This window comes from Rattus norvegicus, chromosome 6 (assembly GCF_021556685.1).
Source record: "Rattus norvegicus strain SHRSP/BbbUtx chromosome 6, alternate assembly SHRSP_T2T, whole genome shotgun sequence".
Classification (NCBI taxonomy): Eukaryota; Metazoa; Chordata; class Mammalia; order Rodentia; family Muridae; genus Rattus; species Rattus norvegicus.
In genome coordinates, this window is record NC_141539.1 from 125,475,115 (window position 1) to 125,496,756 (window position 21,642).

Sequence of the window (21,642 nt, forward strand, 5' to 3'; positions counted from 1 at the left end):
ACCACTGCTCTGCCTGGGGAGGGCCCAAGGCACACCTGAGTACAGGCCTTTACTCTGCATCCTGCAGCAGCATTCCATAGATGGCTCTCTCCCTGCTGGCTGGAATCTGTTAGGCAGCTGGTGTCTCAGCTGTTAAAATGCCACAGGGACTTGCTGCTTGCTCAGGTTCCCCCAGGGAGGTTAATCTGTCAAGAAGGCTTTGCCAAGACAGCCAATGTGGCACGCTTTGACATTTGGGGAGCGTCCCTGTTTACACATCACACCTAATCCTACCTCCTCAAGGACTTCCCTGGGCACACAGAGATGTCTTCTGAGGATTGGAGAACGCCTGTAGGGACACAGAGGAATGTGCTGCTGGGTGGCTCTGCTAGGGTGGTGTGGGAAGGCTCAGGCAGAGCCAAGCTCAGACTAGGCAGAGGTCAGCTCAGATGGCGGCTGCCTAGCTCCTGTCCCAGGATGCACCTGTGGCCCTTCAAGGCTTTGTCCCCTTATGGAGCCACAAGCTGTCATGGTTTCCAGGAAACAGACAGGATCACTGCCATGTAGTCTCAAAAAGAGATTGAGACCTACAACTGTCACCCTAGTCATAACTGGGAAATTCTTACAATGGGAGTGGGGAGGTCTGTATAAGCCAAGAAGTCAGTATGGCCCATGAGAGGGGAGGGGAAGGTTCCCTAAAGGGGGGCTGAGTAAGAGAATAGAGCACATGAGATATAAAGAGAGAGGAGCAATACGGGGTTAAAGGGGTAAGTGGGGCTGGGGGCATGAGATGTCTCAGTGGGCTGAGCCCACAGTGGAAGGAGAGAGCCAACTGTAGAGTGCTGTCCTCTGACCTCCATATGTGCACGGTACCCATGTACACATGTGATAGATTCCCCATGCTCTAGTGAATGGCCCCACTCTCATGCACATGACGCAAACACCAGTCGAACTCATGAGTTATTTCATAAAAAGGAGAGAGCATGAGGTGGGGGACAACATGCCGGGACAGGACTCCAGGAAGGGGAAGAAGAGTTAGTGTGGGGTAGATATGACCAACATACCTTGTTAATGACCTCTCATGACCACTATCAGACCCTCCCCTCAAGGGTCGACTTCTCGGTCCTCCCCCGGCCAGGGTTACAACAGTCTTTTAGTTGGGATCCATGAAAACCTCCAGCAGCTGCTTTGGGAGGCTTCTGCTTATCCAGGACAAGTGACAGGTGTGTAGGAAACCCGCAGCTGCCACCTCCTCCCACTGTCACTGTGGGCTGTCACCTATGGTCGGGACTGAGGGAAACAGGGAACAGGCTCGCTGTCCCTGAGACTCCCTCACTTGAGCTCCCACCAGCACCTCTGGTGCTCCAGCATCTGACACACACACTGGTCTGTGATATCAGGGACCAAGGTGCCAGCCCCCTTTCTAAAGGGAACCCCAGGACCTAAGAGTGATTGTCCTTGAGTCTCATTCCTAGAGCAGCAGATGGGGCAAAGAATCTAGAACCTTTTATTTCTATGTGTACCTTTCTCTCTCCTAGGTCTGTTTTTCCTTTAAGGTGTGTGTGTGTGAGTGTGTGTGTGTGTGTGTGTGTGTGAGTGTGTGTGCATGTGTGAGTGTGTGTGTATGTGTGTGAGTGTGTGTGTGAGTGTGTGTGCATGTGTGAGTGTGTGTGTATGTGTGTGAGTGTGTGTGTGAGTGTGTGTGTATGTGAGTGTGTGTATTGTGAGTGTGTGCGTGTGAGTGTGTATGTGTATGTGTGTGAGTGTATGTGTGAGTGTGTGTGTATGTGTGAGTGTGTGTGTGTATGTGTATGTGAGTGTATGTGTGAGTGTGTGTGTGAGTGTGTGTGTATGTGTGTGTATGTGTGAGTGTGTGTGTGAGTGTGTGTGAGTGTGTGTGTATGTGTGTGTGAGTGGGTGTGTGTATGTGTGTGTGTATCTGTATGTATCTGTGTGTATCTGTATGTATCTGTGTGTATCTTGGTCTGTATGTGTGTCTGTGTCTGTGTGTCTGTGACTCTGTGTGTGGTGCACATGTATGGTGTGTGCGCACATATGTAAGGAAGTGCACATCTGTGTCTCTGTAAACAGTGGCCAGAGAAGAATGTGGGTGTCCTGCTCTGTCACTCTCTGTCTCGTTGTTTTGAGGCGGAATCTCTCACTGACCCTTGAACTAGGCTGGAATTCAGCAACCCCCAATGATCTTCCTGCCTCCACCCAGCATCCACAGTGCTTGATTTACAGGCGTCCACATTCGGCTCCTGTCCTGGGTGCTGAGAGCCAAACTCAGGCCCTCGAATTTGTGACTCTCACCCAGAAAGCTGTCTTCCCAGCCCCCTTCCTTTAAGTTTTGCTATGGTGACCGTGTTAAATTTGGGAAGATAGTGGTGTAATACAGCTATATTTTCACCGAATTTTGTTGAACTCAACATTTAAAATGGGTAAGTTTTGTGGACTGTAAGTCGTACAGCCACCATATTTTCAAAAAATAAATAAAGCATTCCAGCAAGTGCTTAGCAGAAGAAGCCAGTGGGGCCGTGAAGTTTGCACTCGAGGACCACATGAGACACCACTGCATTCTCCTAGGGTGGCTGAGGCATCAAACATGGACAGCACCAGTGCTGGAGAGAGGCTCGTAGGCTGCTAAGAGACAGTAAAGGTATTCCGCTGCTTTGGAAAACGGTGTCTCTGAAGGCTGTGACCAGAATGTCCACCACACGTGCACACACTGATAAAAGCATGTGACTGAGAGTGCACTTGGCCTTGTCAGTGACACTGCCCACATGACCATCCCTGATGATGGAGAAACACACTGTGGAGTAACGATCTAAAGGAATACTTTATGACAAGAAGTGGCCTCAGAATACACACGCACAGGCACACACTCACGTACACACACACACACACACACACACCACCTCGTATGCTACTAGTGAGGTTGTAAAAGTGTTCCCTTTGACATAGTGCACGTAACAACATAGGGAAACCTCAAACAGATGAATGAAAATAGCTACGCTTCAAAATGTGCACACCATGAGAGTCATGCCTAAGAATTTCTAGAACAAATAGAACTCGGGATGGTGAAAATCAAGACAGTCCATAGACAGCACAGACGATGTGTTTCTAGAATGCTGAGAATCTTTGTCCTGTCTACATGATGGCAGCTCATGGGCAGACGCATGTGGGGGAGGGGGTATATTTATACAACATTCATTTTCGTTTTGTGTATTTATTTTTGTGCATTATTGGCCACACAATGTGCCTCAATGGAAAAGAAAATGGATAGGAAAATGGGCTGAAGCTGGGAGAGAGTGAATCTGCGAGAGCCCCTCACAAGGACAGAGGCCAAAGGGGATGGGGAAGGGGGAGGGAAAGCTGAGGGGACAGTAAGAACAGGGGGCAGAGAGAGAGGAAGGGAGAGTGTTGAGAACAAGAGGCAACACCTTCATGCTTCTCTGCTGGACCAGAGCACGCCCCAGCCTTCCTAATGGGCAACGTGGAACACGCCTGCGGTCACTGTGTCCCCTTCATTCTATTTCTAGGAGTTTATTGTACAGAAAACACTATCTGTGGGCACAAAGACTTCGGGTGGTCACTCCAGTAATGCTAACAGTCAGTCGGTGCCGAGTCCTTTTCTCTCATTTAATCAACAGAATGGCTGTTTTATACCCACTTTCAAGACAGAAGAAATGGAGGTAGAAAGATGTGGCCTGAAGCTGAGGTTTTGGCGCCCAACTTCCCAGCACAGAGGTCTTCTTCTCGATTGTGAATGTTCCAAACTATTAAATAAACACAGGATTGATATCTCAGGCTACCCACCCCCAACAGGCAGAATAGCAGTCTGTGGAATGTCTCTTTCCTGGTAGTAGGTCAGCTCTGTGAGGTGGTGACATTGGCTGATCCCCCTACCCATGTCTACAACAGTGCTTGGCATGGAGGAGGCTTGCAACACATACTTATCAAGTGTCCATCTTGTTTAAAGCCCGAGTGTGAGTCTCTACAGGATACCCAATTCTCTCTGGGAATACCCAAGCATCGTAATGAAATGCTGTGCCAGAATAAACCAAGATGGATTCAAAGAGGCTGCCACCAGGGAGTGCCTTGGGAGGAAGAGAAAAATCCTACAACAGATATTTGGAAGTAATGGTCCTTGGTCATAATAGGGCAACTGCCTGAGGCTGAGCAGACAGGTGCTGGGCGACTGTCCTTGTTTTGCCATGGTGACTGTCTATGAGGCCACCATGCCTAAGATGCTTTCTTCATAACTTCCTGGATCTATTTACCTTCCTTTTTGTTAAAGATGACACAAAGATTCCATTTTGGCCTTGACAACTTCCACCTTTCGTACAGCGAGGCAGGATTGTCAAGAAATGGTGTTGTCAAAATACAGTTAATAACATGGAGGAATCATGCTATTTATGATATGATACTTCAGCTAAACAGAGAAAATTGAGCGGGAGAGGGGGCTTAGTCACAGGCTTGCGATGCAAGTCGGAGAGCATGGGTTTGAACTCTGGCATCCGTGTACAATCCAGCCAAGGCACTGAAGCCTGCAATCCCAGTGCTGGGAGTGGGGGGCAGGAGGCTGCCTAAGCAGCCAGTCTAGCGAAATCAGTGAGCCTCAGAGATTAGGGAGAGACTCTGTCTCAGAAAAGCAAGGTTGAGAGCCACGGAGAAACAACACTTGATGTTGACCTCAGACCTACAAAACAACACACACACACACACACACACACACACACACATACACACACACACACACACGGGCTGGTGGGACAGAGAAAGACAGAAAGAGACAGAGAGATAGATAGACAGAAACAGAGAGACAGAGAGAGCAGGTGTGGTAGTGCACACCTGTAATTCTATACCGAGGCAGTTAAATTGTGAGTGCAAAGCCACCTTAGTCTGTCTTTGCCCAACCCCCAAAAACCAGAGGGAGGGTTATGCTATTCTGTATACTGTACAGTATGGTCACAACAATCACCTAGTACACAACTGAAAGGAAAAACGCTACAGGAATACACTACACTAACTCGGGGGGTCTCGGCATGGTAGAAGAAGGGCTGGCTTGTATTCTCTCATTGCTAGTTTTCTCCATATTTAATTTTTCTTTAATGAATCTGGGTTCAGATAGCTGAAAAAAATAAAGGTTGTTGTTAGGGTTGGGGGAGTATCTTTTTTTTGTTTTGTTTTGTTTTTTAACAAGCAGAGTAGAGAGAGTGGAAGCAGGATCTAATCTGAGTTGCCTCCTCCCCTATTAGAGGCTGTGGAGAATGCTAACTATCTACACTTAGCAGGACACCCCTCCAAAAGCAGGGCCTAAGTACAGCGTCTGAGCGTGACGGAGGGCAAACACCAGGCTTCTGGACTAAAGGAGCCCCAGTGAGAATGAATGGGACAGCCTAGTAGAGAGAGATCCCAGGGCTCCTTGCAGGCCAAGAGCAGAAAAGACTCCAGAAATTAGTGTTATTGATAAGGTTTTGGTTTGATTTGGTTTGGTTTTGGTTTTTTAGACAGGATATTTTTTTGTGTGTAGCCCTATAGTCCTGGGTCCTGGAATTAGCTAGCCACGAACTCAGAAATCCTGCCTCCCAAGTGTTGGGAGTGAAAGAATTCACCGCGCCTCCTAGCATTAGAAATCATAGTTGACTCTCTAGGCCAGTTCTTCCCAAGAGTAGACAAGCCAAGCTGCTGAGGTCGCTCTCAGGTGAGCCCAGCCGCAAAGAAGGCTCCGAAAGCCAACCAACAGAAGTAGAAACAAAACCGAGCCTCTTGGAAAGAACAGGCTCCAAACCCGAGGTGGTATTTGGTTTCATTGCGCCCTCTGCTGATAAGTATCTGAACTGCATGCACCTGTCAGATAACGAGGAAGTCTTCCCTCTCCACCCCCCACCCCCCACCCCACCTTCCACCTCTATCAGATTTATTATCATATGTCATACTATACAACTTACTCACTTGGTTATTATAAAGTTCATCAGGGAAACTTTATTTTCTGCCTGCTTGGTACAGTATTCCCAGCCCCCTGGGGAGAGTCCAGAGCGTGATGAGTGTTCAGAAACTAGCTGCTGCATGGATGTCACAGGGTGTCCAAGAGATCTGAGCTGTGACCTTGACAGAAGTGGTACACTCATGTACGGCAGAGACAAACCCACCAGATGACCATGAGATGCCTAGACATGGAGGAAAGGAAGCTTCGTCTGGCTTGGTCCTCATTGTGGTGGCATTAGCCAAGACATTCTCAAACCACCGTGTGTGACTATTCATAATCTCCACCCTCTCCCTCCCCTCTCCCAGCCTCTCCCCTTCTCCCTATCCCCAACCCTAACTTCTAAAGCACACAGCTTCTCCTGGGCTGAATCAGTACAGACACCACCTCTCTCCCAAGAAATGGAAACCCAAGAAATAGAAACTAATAAATAGAACAACAACAAAAAAACCTACAAAATTTACTTTTACTCCATGACAGACAGGTAAAAGCAAGCAGAGTTAGTGAAGTCTCTCCCAGTGCTTGGGGAGATGGTGAGTGTGGGTGAAAAGGAGGGAGAGTTCCAGCGATCACTGTGTGGAGGGGGGGGGGAGACTATTTTTTTTAGGAGACATTTTTTAATATGTGACCGAGGCACTTCTGCCTCTTGTATGCCCCACAGAAGGTAAGTCTTAAGCGTTGGTGATGTGTGTGCTGGCCTCATAGGGGTCCTCCTGTCCTTTCGGTCCTATTAGGGTGACATTCCCAGGCAATGCTGGCCTTGCAGTATGCCACGTTTAATACAGACCAGAGCCCTTTAAACCTTTCCACTTGGAACTTTTTTGCTCCTGAGCTCTCTGCTTCTATCACCCTTCTTCCTCTGTCTTAGACGGCTACCAAATAATTCAGTTGCCGCCTACCAATTGCTCAGCGGCCAATCAGGCGACCTAAGCATTGCGGCTGCTGTTGGTCCACTGCCTTTGTCGTCACCACGGATCTGCTGCATCTGCCCTTTCTTTCTTCGTGTTACCAGTTCATGTCTCCAACCTCCCAAAAGTAATTTTAACTTCCTTCCTTTACCACCAAAGCAGGCAAGACAAGACCAAAGGAAGACTTTTATTGAGCCTCGTGTTAACAAAATCCAGGGAGGCAGCGTGGGAGTGTCCTCCAGCCAATCCCTGAGCAAGCATGAAGCAGCCCGTATCTATAGTAAGATTGGGCTAGCCATAGCACACCCGTGTATGGCTGAAGGTTTGTGTTTACACCAACCACCCTGCCTCTCTAATCCACCTTACAGCAGTTTCTGTCTGCTAGACCATCGGGGGAAAATGAACCCCATCTGGTCTGGGTAGAAATGTATTGCAGGGTCTTCTGGAGTTCTTTGAGGTGATAACAGATCGTCCAGTTCAAAGTGTTTGAAACAGCTAAGGCAATCAACTGTGATTGTGTACAGCTTTCTCGATGTGACTGTGGAGTATTCAAAATAACCAGCCCTCGGGCTGTTTGACTAACCATTCTTATGTTCAAAGAAGCTGCCAATTAGGGAGTCTGATTTCCTATCCCTAGAATTCTCACTTAGGAATAGGAACACAAGGAAAACTTACACTGACAACATAAAGAACGTGTCATTAGTGCTAATAACACCAATAATAGCAACGTGTAGCACCTGCCCAGGGTCCCAAATGAGAGTTGTGTCCCTCCTCAGTGTCACTTGGACTCTGTCGACTTTCAGTGTCCTGCCTTTTTTAAAATTTCTAATTATTTTATTTATGTTTACATGTATGCGTTTGCACACCACATGCTTGCAGGGGCCCTGGATGGTTGTTAGCCGTCGTGTGGGTCCCCTGCTCTTTGCTGCTGAGCCGTCCCTCCAGCTCCTCAAGAGAAATTTCAACACAGTATTAGCCATCATCAGTCCCTTTTCATCAGCAGAAATTTAAAAAAAAAAAAAAAAAAAAAAAAGACGCACACATTTAGATGACTTTAGGCGGAGAAATATTCTCAAGACAGCTGGCAAATTCCGGAAACTAAAGAAGAACATCAACTTCTCAGCCCCAAGTGCCATTCCTGCTTGACACAAATACTTCTTCGCAGTTATAATATTTGCATTCTTTTAAATTTTTTAAATTTTCAAATTTTCCCTAAGTCTTTGACACCCAAGGTCATTGTCTTAAGTTATTGACAAAAGCCCAACAGCAGCTACTTAGGATTCCCTCAAGTAAATTATTTTAAGTTTGCCCACGTGTTTAACCAATCGCTGGACTAAACCCTTAGTGAGCAACTTCTCCCGTGAGGAAGTTTGTCCCGATAGGCTTCCGTAGAATCTCTCCTTTTTTTTTTTTTTTTTTTAAGTCACTTCCGCTCCTGGCAGGGTCGCTTTGGTGGATGCGCTTCCGGCGGCGGCGACTTGGACGACTGAAGGAAGATGGTGAGTGACTAAGGGTTTCGGCTGGTAGTCCCGGGTACCGAAGCGCTGCGAGGCGGGAGGACTAGGCGATCCGGCGCTCGGGTTCATCGCAGCCCGCGGGTCGGAGCGTGTCTCACTCCTCGGCGGACGCGGGCAAGGCGCACGGCGCCCGGGGAGCTACGGAGCAGACCTGCTGTGACCCGATCGAGTGGTTTCTGAAGGGGTAGAGCCGAGCGGGACAACCCGGAGGACGCTGGGGACAGCGGCTGAGCCGCAGAACCAGCGTAGTATATATCCGCCGACGGCTCAGCGTTCTCCGGTTTGGTTTGTTGGACCGGATTCGGATGTAGGCACCGAGAGTACCGGGCGAACACGGTTGACGTCGCTTCTTCCGTGGTGCTTCCGTTCTAGAGAAGGGAGACAATAAATATGTCAGGGAACAGGACCGGGACAGATCGTTTTGTGGCTGTGTTGTAAGAAGGTGGCTGTTTTTGATAGGGTGTCACCGAAGGACCCTCCGTGGATGCGAAGTCTGAGTAGAGGCCTAAATTAAGAGAGTAATCCGTGCTAATATCTGAGTGAAACTGGGGCAGGGCAGACGGTCCCAAAATACAAAAGGAGACAGCCCCTTGAGGCAGCCCTGAAGTCAGTCTGAACCACATTCAGTTGCTAGACCAGTGCTTCTGAATGTGGGTGAAGGCCAGAACCCACAAAGGACCTGTGAAGACTTTGAAAAGTATTACAAACATGCGCCGGGCGTTTTCCCAGAGTTGTTCTTATTTCTTAGAACAACCCCGAAGATTATTTTTAGTGACCCCATTTCAATGAGGAAACAGAAAAGCAGTAAGTGGCCGTTGGTGGAACACAAATCCTTTCTTTTCTAGAGCAGTTGAAAAACATGCAGGGTTTGTGATACAGCAGAACTTAACCATGATTTCTATCTAACACGCTTTGTGACAATACACAAGTCCGTTAACCTCCCTGGACCGTGGTCCTTTGATCTGTCTGTGTATTAGGGGGACTTTAGGAATCATCATCGAATGGGTCTTGGGCCTAAGAGGCAAGTAATGTCTCCTCAGTAAATGCACACGTGGTCTGCCAGGTCCTCAGTACCCACACGCTACAGTGGGGACGTGCTTGTGTTTTAGAGTACAGCACCAGCAGGCTGTTCCTTTGAAGTGGCCATATCCTGGATTTATGTGTGTCTGTCTTTTTCATCCCCCAGGGTCAAAGTCAGAGTGGTGGCCATGGTCCTGGGGGTGGCAAGAAGGATGACAAGGTAAGATAAGATCTGATCGTGCCATAGAAACTGCCTTAGGTCTTGGCGAGTTCTTTATGGTGCCACAAACTTTAAGAAGCAAAGGGATGCAGTTACTTCAGTAACCCTGTGTGTGTACACATGGGTAACTGGTTTCATTTTCTAAAGAATTCTTTGCCAGGAGTTCATTTGTTTTGTTTTGTTTTGTTTTTTAAAGCATGAACATTGTGGAAGTTTTCAAGTCGATCACCTATAAGTGTTTAACTTACTGAGGGATGAGAAGTGCCTCGTCTAACCAAACTAGGCAAATAGCTCAACTCTGACCTCTGTCTACTTACTGAAAACATCTTGAGTCACTGCCATTTCTATAAAGAGATTACACCTACATGCTGGAGTAAGATCTTATCAGGAGAGCAGGAATGTGAAATCTGCTTCTTAAAGGAGGTCATTTTGCAGACTCAGGATATATATATCTTATATAATATATACATATATACATATGTGTGTATATATGTATATGTATATACATATATATATATATATATGGAGAGAGAGAGAGAGACGCCATCTGTGTGAGGTGGGGATGAGAGGGAAGAAGGAAATAATGTAACCATATCTTAATTTTAAAAATTAATAAAGGAAATAGTTGTTTTACATATCCTAAAAGATGAGAACATGTGTACCCCTAGAAATAGATGGTAGCAACACCAAAAAAAAAAGTGTTTTCTTTCGCACTTGTATGGGTTTTTGTTGAACTAGTGGAGAAAGACTGAACAACAGGTGCAAGAACAAACCCTCTTTTGCAACCCAGAACTCATTGTTGTATGAGTTTTGGTACATGTAAGAAGTAATATCACCAAAAAAAAAAAAAAAAGTGTTCCCTTTTTCTGGTTTCTATGTGACATCTTTTTCCTACTCTTCTAAAAACTGAAGGACAAGAAAAAGAAATATGAACCTCCTGTCCCAACTAGAGTGGGGAAAAAGAAGAAGAAAACCAAGGGACCAGATGCTGCCAGCAAACTGCCACTGGGTAATGCCTGCTCTTCTGCTGTGCCCAGCCCCCAGGGAAAGGACTCTGCATGTAGCCTGGAGAACAGAGGAAGGCAGGAAGAACTGGGAAGACTGAAGCTAGCTCTGGATAACCCCACTCTACTTATTAACCTGCCGTAGCCCTCTACTGGGTTGATGTGGAAGTTACACTTTATCTTAAAATACAGTGTTACATGAGTCTGTCTCATGCTAACCGATCACAGTGGGCCATGGAGCACCTCAGTAATCCCAGCACTCAGTCATCCCTGAGCTCCAGCCAGCCAGGGCTACACAGACAGACCTTTCTCGAAAGAGAGAGAAAGACAGACAGACAGACAGACACCCTATTCACTGTCTCTAGGTAGCTAACCCCTCCGAGGTATCACACATCTAAGTCACTGCTTTTTAACTTTTTATTATTTTATGGAGGGCACATGTGTTCCAGGACAACCTTTGGGGTTGGCTCTCTCCTGTCACCTTCTGAGGATGAGGAACTTAGAGCGTGGGCTTTGCTGCAGGTCCCTTACTCACAGAGCCTTTATCTCAGTGGCCGTGGCCGCTGTGACACAGGCTCTCGGTTTTATGATCCAAGTTTGTGATCCTCTTACAGCAGCTTCCTGCGTGCTGGATTAATGCACTACAGTGGGGATGGAGTCTAACCTACCAGCCCAGTGTCAGAAACACTTGCATGCTCTAGAGCTGTAAAGTGAGGAGTTGCTGTAGTAACACTTGGCTGTGTCTGAACTTAAGTTTATTTTTGTTAGTTTGGGTTTTTTTTTTTTTTTTTTTTTGGTTCTTTTTTTCAGAGCTGGGGACCGAACCCAGGGCCTTGCGCTTCCTAGGTAAGCGCTCTACCACTGAGCTAAATCCCCAGCCCCTATTTTTGTTAGTTTTTAAGAATTATTTTAGGTATATGAATGTTTTACCTGCCACACACATGGTTGTGAGCTGCCATGTGGGTACTGAGAACCGAACCCAGGTCCTCTGGAAGAGCAGCCCGTGCTCTTCACCGCCACGCCATCTCTTCAGTCCCCTTATCACAGCTCTTCTGTCACTGTGTGTATGTGGGGTGGGGCCCACGCGAGCTCGTCGTGCGCTCAGATTCAACTGTGAGTGTGTGGAGGGCAAAGTACCTGCAGGACTCAGTTCTGTCCTTCAGCCATGGGGGTCGGAGGGATAGAACTCAGATCTTCAGGCTTGGCAGCAAGCTCTTTAACCACTGAGGCATCTTGCCAACCCTGAACTTAAAGTTTTTTGATGGCCTTCCGATGACCATAAAGTAAAACTTTATTGTAAATTTTTAAGTTCGCCTTATTTTTTAATTACAGTAACACCTCACACCCAGTGCCGCCTGAAATTACTAAAGCTGGAGAGAATAAAAGACTATCTTCTCATGGAGGAAGAATTCATTAGAAATCAGGAACAGATGAAACCACTAGAAGAAAAGCAAGAGGTGAGTGGAGAAGGTTCTGTAATTTTCTTTACTGAGTGAGTTCTGTTGAGAGCCTAAAACCATCATCAAGTGAGAGCCATGGGAACCTGTGCACACTTCCGGCTGGCTAGCCAGGGAGATGCACCCTGACAACCAGGTTACCCATATGAAAGGTAAAGATCCAGATGAGGTGCACGTCTGTAATCCTGGCACCCTACGGCAGAGACCAGACAACCCCACCACACAGAAGCTCTCCCCATAGCCAGGAGTACACACACAGCAAGTTATTCTCTGGTCTCTGCACACTCAGATGCACAAACACAGAAAACGAATGAATGAAAAAAGAAAGCGTTTGCTGCTTTGTAACTCAAGGCAGATGCATCTAATCTGTGTTTTCTTCTTGGCTATTATTAGGAGGAAAGATCAAAGGTGGATGATCTTAGGGGAACCCCCATGTCTGTAGGAACCTTGGAAGAGATCATCGATGATAATCACGCCATTGTGTCCACATCGGTGGGCTCAGAACACTACGTCAGCATCCTGTCATTTGTAGACAAGGATCTGCTGGAACCGGGCTGTTCAGTCCTGCTCAACCACAAGGTGAGTGGCTGGTCTTTAAGGAAACTCGTAGTCGTGTGTTCTTCCCCATAGTCGTGGCTGCTTGTGAGGGAGTGGATCACCAGAGCACTCACAGACATGGGGGAGATATTGGTACTGCTTGTCATAAATGGACTGAGAGAGCTCATGGTCACGTGTTAAGACTTGATCCCTCGTAGGTGCATGCTGTGATAGGGGTGCTCATGGATGACACGGATCCCCTGGTCACAGTGATGAAGGTGGAAAAGGCCCCCCAGGAAACCTATGCAGATATTGGGGGACTGGACAACCAGATCCAGGAAATTAAGGTACGGTACGGCTGTCCTGTTTCGATGCTGGGGAGCTGATTTGCGTGTTGTCTTTCTTTGGGGGCAATCCCAGCTGTGGGTCTTTGTTGCTCAGTAATGTTAGGAACTGGAAATCACACCAAACTGCGATATCCTGCAGCCTTTAACACTTTGCGATTTAATGTTGAGTGAGTATTGTGTGAAAATGTGATGTTAGGGCTGTGCTGACTTGTACTGTTCTATGGGGGTGTCTGTGTGCTTACACAGGCTCACAGTGCTGGGCTAGGCCATGTTCCCTGCTCCTGAGTGATCCTGCAGCCTGGGGAGATACGGTTCAGGGTGGCTCTTACCAGCTCTGCCTTCCACCCATGGGAAGGCAGTCAGAACTGCCAAAGTTCTCCACTGTTGACCTAACACCTGGAAATAGGCAAAGAGTCTATGTGACAGTGGGGATAGCCAGAAAGAAAAAGGGAAACTGAGTGTAGCTTAGAAAGGGAGTTGATTTAAAAAAAAAAAAAAAAAAAACTCAGTGAGACACATGTCCTCTTTATCGTGTCCCACCCCACATGGAGGTTCAGAAGAGAGAGATTTCTATGTATCTTTGTGGGAAACAAGATATTTTCATGTCATGTAATGCTAATAACCTCAGTTAAACTTTCCTTTTTACCAATGTTTCTTCTCTGTAGGAATCTGTGGAGCTCCCTCTTACCCACCCTGAGTATTATGAGGAGATGGGGATAAAACCACCTAAGGGGGTCATTCTCTACGGCCCGCCAGGGACAGGTATGCCGTGTTGAACGCTGTAGGCACTCCCCTCTGCCTCCAGCAGCGTTGGCAAGATAGAAGACAGCAGCCTTAGCTTAACTCTGGAGCTGGGGTGGGGGCGAGAGGTAGAACATGCTGCTTAGCATGCACAAAGGTGTGGGATGGGTCCAGCAAACCAATACCACCACCACCACCGCCACCGCCACACACATACACACACACACACACACACACACACACACACACACACACACACACACACGTTCTCACCCTTGGTGGACCCTGTACAATGACATCACCTTGGGAGTCCTAAACACTACTGCTGCTTGTCCCAGCCTCAAAGAACACTTGGGTTCACCTGCAGCATGGCCAAGCCTCAGACCAGTAGTGGAGATGGCGTCAAAGTTACTCTGAGGTGTGGGGTCAGGTCCATTTCCTGGTGTAGTAGAATTAAGTAAATGGTGATGAGAAAACCACACACATTTGACATTACAGCTGATTGGTTGTCCTAGGCTGTAGAGACCAATGTTGGCAGTTGATGACCCTGCAGATTAGAATAGGAGTGGACACTTGCTTAAGAGAACTGATGCTGAGTTCCTACCGGCCTGTGTTGGGAGCTTTAAGAGACTGAAGTACCTTCCCTAAGAAGCCTGAAGCCAGAAGAAGCCACCCTGCTTTATCTCAGTGGAAATTAAAGCCCCAGAGAGTCTGGTGATGAGCCCAGGGCTACAGCACTTTTCTCCTGACCCACCAGTGTGTACCTCATGAGATGTGGGCACTGCGGTGCTGGATGGACAGTCCTGTCAGTGGGAGGCTTGTTCAGGGATTCCCCGTGGCACTTGAAGTAACCCAGCTACTCCCATTGGCCATTCCTACACACTAAGGTCTCATTATCCTAAAATGCCCTACCTCGTCTTTACCATCCTGGGTTGGTCTCCCAGGAATACCATTGCCTCCTGAGGCTTGTCACAAAGCTTAGCCCTCTGTCATCCCCCAGCTCTTCCTCTGCATTCTGAGCTAACACCCAGCCTCCTCACTCACTTTGACCCGAGGTGAGCATGGGGTGAGCATCATCGTTGTTTAGAGCTCTCAAAGTGAACTCAGTGTACGCAGTCAACCAAAGGTGACAAGTGTTTCCTTTGTGTGTGTGTATGTGTGTGTGCACGCGCGTGTACATGCACCCTGAAAGAAAAATACCAGTGATAGAGCAGTGTTAGAAACTACTTGAGGTGCTGGAGAGATGGCTCAGTGGTTAAGAGCACTGACTGCTCTTCCAGAGGTCCTGAGTTCAATTCCCAGTGACCACATGGTGGCTTACAACCATCTGTAATGGGATCTGGTGCCCTCTTCTGGTGTGTCTGAAGAGGGCAATAGTGTACTTGAATGTATGAATGAATGAATGATTATTCAAAAAAACACTATTTGAGATCCCTGAGGAATTGCCTCCCTTGGGAAGGGAGTCCCAAGTCTGAGATGGCTTTGCTTCCCCAGTGCTTGCCTGTGGGCTTCATCGGCTGGTCTGGCTTCCAGTATTTGACCACCCACAAGCCTACCCAGTACCACCTTACTTTATCACTAATGGCTCTATGGGAACTTATTTGGCTTTCTAATCCTTTGTTGGATAAGCCAGATTATTTTTTTTATCTGTTCCATCATTCGTTCGTTTTGATGTAGGTCTTCATGGAGGCCAGGCTGGCTTTGAATTCACTGTGTAGCTCAGGATGACCTTCAAGTTCTAATCCTCCTGCCTCCACCTCCCAAATGCGGGAGTCTAGAAGTATAGTGCCATGTCTGGTTGCATTAAGTTAATTTTATATGCAACTTAGAAAAAGCTCCCTTTCCGAAACCAGATTATTGTATTGCTAGTGCAGAGAGCACTTTCTGTAGGTGATTACAGCGATTGTTCAGATCACTGGTTCTCCTATGCTGTGGCCCTGTACTACAGTTCCTCACCAAGCTCTGTTCGTTGCTACTTCATAACTGTAATTCCACTGCTGTTATGAATTGTGTACATGTCTGGTTTGCAGGGTCTCTAGTGGGTCCCAAGTGGGTCTGGACCCACAGGTTGAAAGCCACTGCTTAGGTGATGCTTTGGGCTCACAAAGTGTCTCAGTGGTAATGGTGTCTGTCACACAAGCCTGTCAGCCTGAGTCTGATCTTCAGAACCCACTGAAGGTTGGGAGACGGGAAGTAAGTGCTGCCGCCAGGGTGTCTTCTGTCCCCTACACATGCACATAGACACAACACACACATAAGTAATACATTTATTAATGAGTAGAAATAACAAGTAAAGATAGTGCCGTCATTATCATGATCACTTTAAGAGTTCAAAGCAGTCAGAGTATGTTGTTAGATTGGAGGAGCAGAATGGCAGACAGCTGCCGGTGTCTTGTTGTTGGTGTCCATCTGTTAGGGTAGGGTGCTCCTGACAGCAGTTAAATGACTTCTTTGTCTTATTCTTCTTACCCCCATAGGTAAAACTCTATTGGCCAAAGCAGTAGCGAACCAGACTTCAGCGACTTTCTTGCGAGTGGTTGGCTCAGAGCTTATTCAGAAGTACCTAGGTGACGGGCCCAAGCTGGTCCGGGAGCTCTTCCGGGTCGCTGAGGAACACGCACCGTCCATTGTGTTCATTGATGAAATCGACGCCATTGGGACCAAAAGGTAGACTTGCCCTGTGCAGCAAGCCCTTGGTGCACATGGCCCTCTGCATTCTCTGTTCGCTGCCCTCCAGGGGGCCTTAAATACCTACCCAGGCAGAGTCTAGAACCCAGTTGTGCCACAGTACTTATGTGGAGCCAGTACCGTCCAGACTGGGGACTCACTGTAATCATGGTAGTCTTTGCCCTGCAGTAAAGGTTGGACCAAACGAGACAAAAAACGGGGCAACTTCAGACAGAGTTGCTGTGCACTGGTGAGGTTCAAAAGTGTGTCTGTCTAGGGTTGGGGATTTAGCTCAGTGGAAGGCCCTGGGTTCGGTCCCCAGCTCCGAAAAAAAGAAAAAATAAAGTATGTCTGTCTGAAAACAGAACACCACAGGCTGGGTGGTTTAAAAACAGAAGCTTGTTCCCTCAGTTCTGGACCATGAAGTCTGAGAGCAGGGCCCTGGCATCACTGTCTTCACAGGCTGCGTCCGCTCCTGTGTGAGCCTTCCTGCTCAGTACTCCATCAGACAAGCATGTCCCCATCCAGCAGAGAAAAGGGGCCCCTTCGAAAGGCGATCATCACAGTGGGCATTGTTAGGTGTAAACTGAGAGTGCGTTTGACCAAGTGTGGGGTGCTGGCACTGCTGTGCCGGAGTGAGGAGGAGTGACTGAGAGGACGTTGAGTTCCATGCTGTTTGTCCGCTGTCCTTTTAACAGAGTGGCTGGATCTTCTCTTTCTCTTTTTCCAAAGATATGATTCAAACTCTGGAGGTGAGCGGGAAATCCAGCGGACAATGTTGGAACTGTTGAACCAGTTGGATGGATTTGATTCGAGGGGAGATGTAAAAGTTATCATGGCCACAAACCGAATAGAAACTTTGGATCCAGCACTTATCAGACCAGGTCAAATTTGCGTTTGTTTCCTCATGGAAAACTAATGGGTTTGTTTCTGTGTGCATTGGGGTTGTTATTCAACGGAATGGCAAACACTGCTGTGTGGTAGAATTTACCAAAATCCATCTCCTTGATTGGAGAGATGGCCTAGGTAGGAAAGCGCCTGCCTGTGGGCAGAAAGGCCTGAGTTTAGTCTGAGGAACCCACATATAAAAGGTGGGCCTGAGGTGTGCTCTTGTGATCTTAGTGCTGGGGAGGATAGAGAGTGGGACTTGCTGGCCTTTGGCAGGCTCCAGGCCAGTGACACTGAAGAGACACTGATCTCAAAAGCCAAGGTGGTAGTTGCTCACAACACACACGCGCTCCACACACACCCCGAACTCAAGTGTGTCTCTTTGAAATCCCTGCTAAGAGTGACGCTGTATGGCTTGGCCCTTCTCGTTCTGGTTTTGCACTGTGATCTTTTCCTCCCCTTACTCAGAATTTCCTTTTTAGCCTAGAGCACTCACTTTTTTTTTTTTTTTTTAGATTTTTTTTTTCTTTTTCTTTTGCATTTTTTTTTTTTTTTTCCGGAGCCAAGGACCGAAGAGCACTCACTTTTTACCCTGAAGGAAAGGTTCGTAGGCCATGATTCATGATTACATTCAGGTGGCACTAGAAGCCATACTTTGTAGTGTTTCTGTGGTAGGCTTGCTCTTGGTCCCGATGCCATCCAAGGTCTCCTGTGTTTCTTCCTGAAGATGGCAGAGCAGGGTAAGGTTTAGGTGGGGTGAGCTCCGATGCAGATACTCACAGAGCACAGAAATGAATGTTCACTTTTTAGGGTTCAGGTGTCATCCCCACAGTGTCTTCTGACTAAAGCTGCAGCAGTGGGGTGGACTGAGGCTCTGGAGCAGAGTGGGTCTGGAGGGAAGTGGCTGAATGCTTTGTTACCTGCAGGCCGCATTGACAGAAAGATCGAGTTCCCCCTGCCTGATGAAAAGACCAAGAAGCGCATCTTCCAGATCCACACAAGCAGGATGACGCTGGCTGATGATGTAACCTTGGATGACTTGATCATGGCAAAGGATGACCTCTCTGGGGCTGACATCAAGGTGAGTGGCTTGTTTATTTGGGTTGTTAGAAAGTCTGTGTACTCTAGGGGTGGCAGGTAGGCTGGGAGTGTGGAGCCCTGAGTTCACAGTCACCGTGTGGCTTTAACACTCCATCCAGATGGGAGATTTGCCTTTTATTTGGAGCCATTTAGTGCATTAATTTATGAAGTAAATGGCCCTAACCATGTTAACCCACAGGGATCAGTTACTAACATTAACTTTACCACCTCCTGTGCAAGGCCTGGGTGACCTGCTTGGGAAAGTCAGGCATGGCCTTTGTCCTCTGTCAGGGACACATGTGCTGGGAGGTCCCACCCTGTGTTGATGGGCTCTCCTCAGTTTTACCTGTTGGTTTCCTTGCGAACGTGAGGGCATGTGTGTTTCCACAGCTGAGCAGTGCGTGTGTGCAGGCTCTTCTCCTTCAAGGAGCAGCAGGGTCTCCCCAGTGGTGCCTCGGTTGGGTAGCAGCAGCACAAACTGCTTTTCCAGACCAGCGCTGTACCTGGTCGCTAAGGTCACTGGCATCGTCCTACACCGCTTAGGATAGTTTTTGTTTTTACTGACAGTTACTTTTTAATTGTACTACAGCAACTTTTCTTAAAATGTTTCAAGAGTTCAGAATAGTTACCTCACCAGGATATGCACACCCACATGCCCGTCACCTAAGTTTAAATGGCTAACCATTTCCTGTGCTCAAGCACACCTGCTTTTTTGGTTGAGCCATTTAAAGTAAACAATCTGTGGCCATTTCCACAACAACTTTTAGTGCCAGAACTGTGGTGTTTTAGTCTTGTCATTTTGTTTGTTTGGATTTTTTTAGGTTTAATTTTAATTTTTTGTTTTGTCTTGTTCGTTTTTCAAGACAGGGTTTATGTAGCTTAGCTGTCCTGGAACGCACTCTGTAGACTAGGGTGGCCTCGAACTCTAAGACGTGCCTCTGCCTCCCAAGAACTGGGATTAAAGACGTGTGCCGCCACCACTGGCTCCAGTTTTTAACTTTTAATTACATGTAAATGCGTATTTCCATGTGGGAGTATGCATAGAAATATAGCTATCTACAGAGGAAAGAGGGCATCAGATTCCCTAGATCCTGAGTTACAGACAGTTTGTGAACCCAAACTCGGACCTCTGCGAAATGTCAGCAATATATGCTCTGACTGTAAGTTTAAATAGACATGCACTCACCTCTCCGCTTTTTGGCATGTCACTTTTTATATTTCATAGAAATACTTTCAATGAGAGGACTAGAGTTGAGAAAGAGCACTGTCTGCTCTTCCAGAGGACCCAGGTTCAATGCCCAGCACCCACATGGCAGCTCCCATCTGTCTGTAATTCCAGCTCCAGAGGACCCAACACCCTCACAGACATACAGACATACATGCAGACAAGCAGACGAATAAACTTTTTTTTTTAAAGATTTATTCATTTATTATATATAAGTACACTGTAGCTGTCTTCAGACATACCAGAAGAGGGCATCAGATCTCTTTACAGATGGTTGTGAGCCATCATGTGGTTGCTGGGAATTGAACTCATGACCTCTGGAAGAGCAGTCGGGTGCTCTTAACCGCTGAGCCATCTCTCCAGCCCCATGAATAAACTTTTAAAAATATTTACTTTAAAAAAATAAGCAAAGTAAGAAATTTTTGATGAAAGTAGAGCTACGAGAATTAAGTGACTGCTCAGAACCTGAGTCACAGCTCAGAATCCCAGATCTACCCCTCATAGTCTTCCCGGTTTATGCATCTTGGATTCTCAGAAATTATGATACATGAGACATTTAAAAAGTAACCTGTTCCCAAATGAGCAATTTGTGTTTAGTCTATCTTACACTGTATTTCAAAATATCCCTCTGAATTCCTTAAGTTAAAAATAGGTGTTCAGTCTGAACACACTGCTCTCTTTTTCCCTTTCTTCCTAGACAGGGTTTCTCTTTGTAGCCCTGGCTGTCCTTGCTCTGCGGCTGACCTGCCCCTGCCTGGGACTGGAGGCCTGCGCACCACGCCCGGCTCACGCTGTTCTTTCTTCCAGGCAATCTGCACAGAGGCTGGCTTGATGGCTCTGCGGGAACGCAGGATGAAAGTGACAAACGAAGACTTCAAGAAATCTAAGGAGAACGTTCTGTATAAAAAACAAGAAGGCACCCCTGAGGGGCTGTATCTCTAGTGACACAGTTGTCTTCAGGGAACTTAATGAGTTTCCCCCACCTGGGAAGATGGGAAGCTGCCCCAAGGAATCCATCTTCCAGTTAAGTTTTGCTAGTAGAAAGCCCGTGTCGTGGAGGACGCTGTGCGGTCTGTCTCCAATCTGTTGTTGGTCATTGTGCCCTGCAGCTCTCCGCTCCCAATAAAGGATTGTCCTGGTTTGCTTTCTATTACTGTAATGAAACCATGACAAAAGCGAGTGGGGAAGAGTTCATCTCCTCACAGCTTACAGTCCATCGTGATGGGAAGTCAGGGAGGGCGGGAACCTGGAGAAAGGAACGGAAGCAGAAGCCGTGGTGGAATCTACTCACCATGGAATCAGTCTGCTCTCTCATGTACTGCAGAACTGCCTGCCTAGGGGCAGCACCTCCCACATAAATCATTCTTTTTTTTTTTTTTTTTTTTTTTTTTGGTTCTTTTTTTTTTTTTCGGAGCTGGGGACCGAACCCAGGGCCTTGCGCTTCCTAGGCAAGCGCTCTACCACTGAGCTAAATCCCCAACCCCACAAATCATTCATTTATTAAGAAAATCCCATAGACTTAAGACAGGCCGATCTGATGGAGGCACTTTCTCTGTAAAGTTCCATCTCCCAAGAGACTGGCTTCTGTCAAGTTGACAGGAAGGTAGTCAGCATAAGCGTGCACTTTCACTGCAGCAGATGGGGGGACCCTGTATTAGGGAAGCCCATTGGCAACCACAAGGAGCCCACTTCGTATTTCCAAAGCAGTGCCTCAGGTGGAGCCACAAGGCCAATGGTCTTTGAATGGAAAAGGCTAAGTTAATGTGGCTGAAGGAACTGCTTTACTGTGGGCTAACTAGAGCCTCCACATTGGGCCGTGCGTGTTCCCAAGAGGGGGAGATCCCTGAGGAGTCAGTGAAGAATCTTTTCCCAACTATGCCTGCCTCAGTTCTGGGTTCATAAACCTCAACACTTAGTATTTCCTTTAACAGATGGTTCCTTACAGCCACAAGGAGGTAGGTGGCCTATGGAGGGAAGGCCTCTTCCTCTCCTTTTGCCACCATGACTCAGGTACAAATTTATCTTAGTGTATAGGTTGTCGAAAGACCACTCAGAAAGCTACT

The 21,642-nt window shown here is 47.3% G+C and overlaps 2 protein-coding genes and 1 non-coding gene across 7 annotated transcripts in view; 2 read left to right on the forward strand and 1 right to left on the reverse strand.

The window, feature by feature from the left end:
- Positions 1–8,358: 8,358 nt before the first annotated feature.
- Psmc1 (proteasome 26S subunit, ATPase 1) lies at positions 8,359–20,729 on the forward strand. Its single transcript, NM_057123.2, has 11 exons — positions 8,359–8,375; positions 9,580–9,633; positions 10,546–10,642; positions 11,970–12,094; positions 12,488–12,673; positions 12,850–12,978; positions 13,644–13,740; positions 16,197–16,386; positions 17,119–17,270; positions 18,201–18,355; positions 20,387–20,729. The coding sequence occupies exons 1-11, from the start codon at positions 8,373–8,375 to the stop codon at positions 20,519–20,521; spliced, it is 1,323 nt and encodes a 440-aa protein (NP_476464.1). The 5' UTR covers positions 8,359–8,372; the 3' UTR covers positions 20,522–20,729.
- On the forward strand, positions 10,343–10,467 carry LOC120093474 (small nucleolar RNA SNORA40). Its single transcript, XR_015623633.1, has one exon. It is a non-coding gene; the product is annotated as a small nucleolar RNA SNORA40 (small nucleolar RNA).
- Positions 19,758–21,642, reverse strand: part of Nrde2 (NRDE-2, necessary for RNA interference, domain containing) — a 41,204-nt gene continuing 39,319 nt past the window's right edge. For 4 of the 5 annotated variants that reach the window (XR_015621945.1, XR_015621944.1, XR_015621947.1 and 1 more), the window contains exon 15: positions 19,758–20,732. The gene's annotated coding sequence lies outside the window, so the exon portion shown is untranslated. Of the gene's footprint in view, positions 20,826–21,642 lie in introns of all 5 variants that reach the window. The other variant, XR_015621943.1, reaches the window with a different exon arrangement.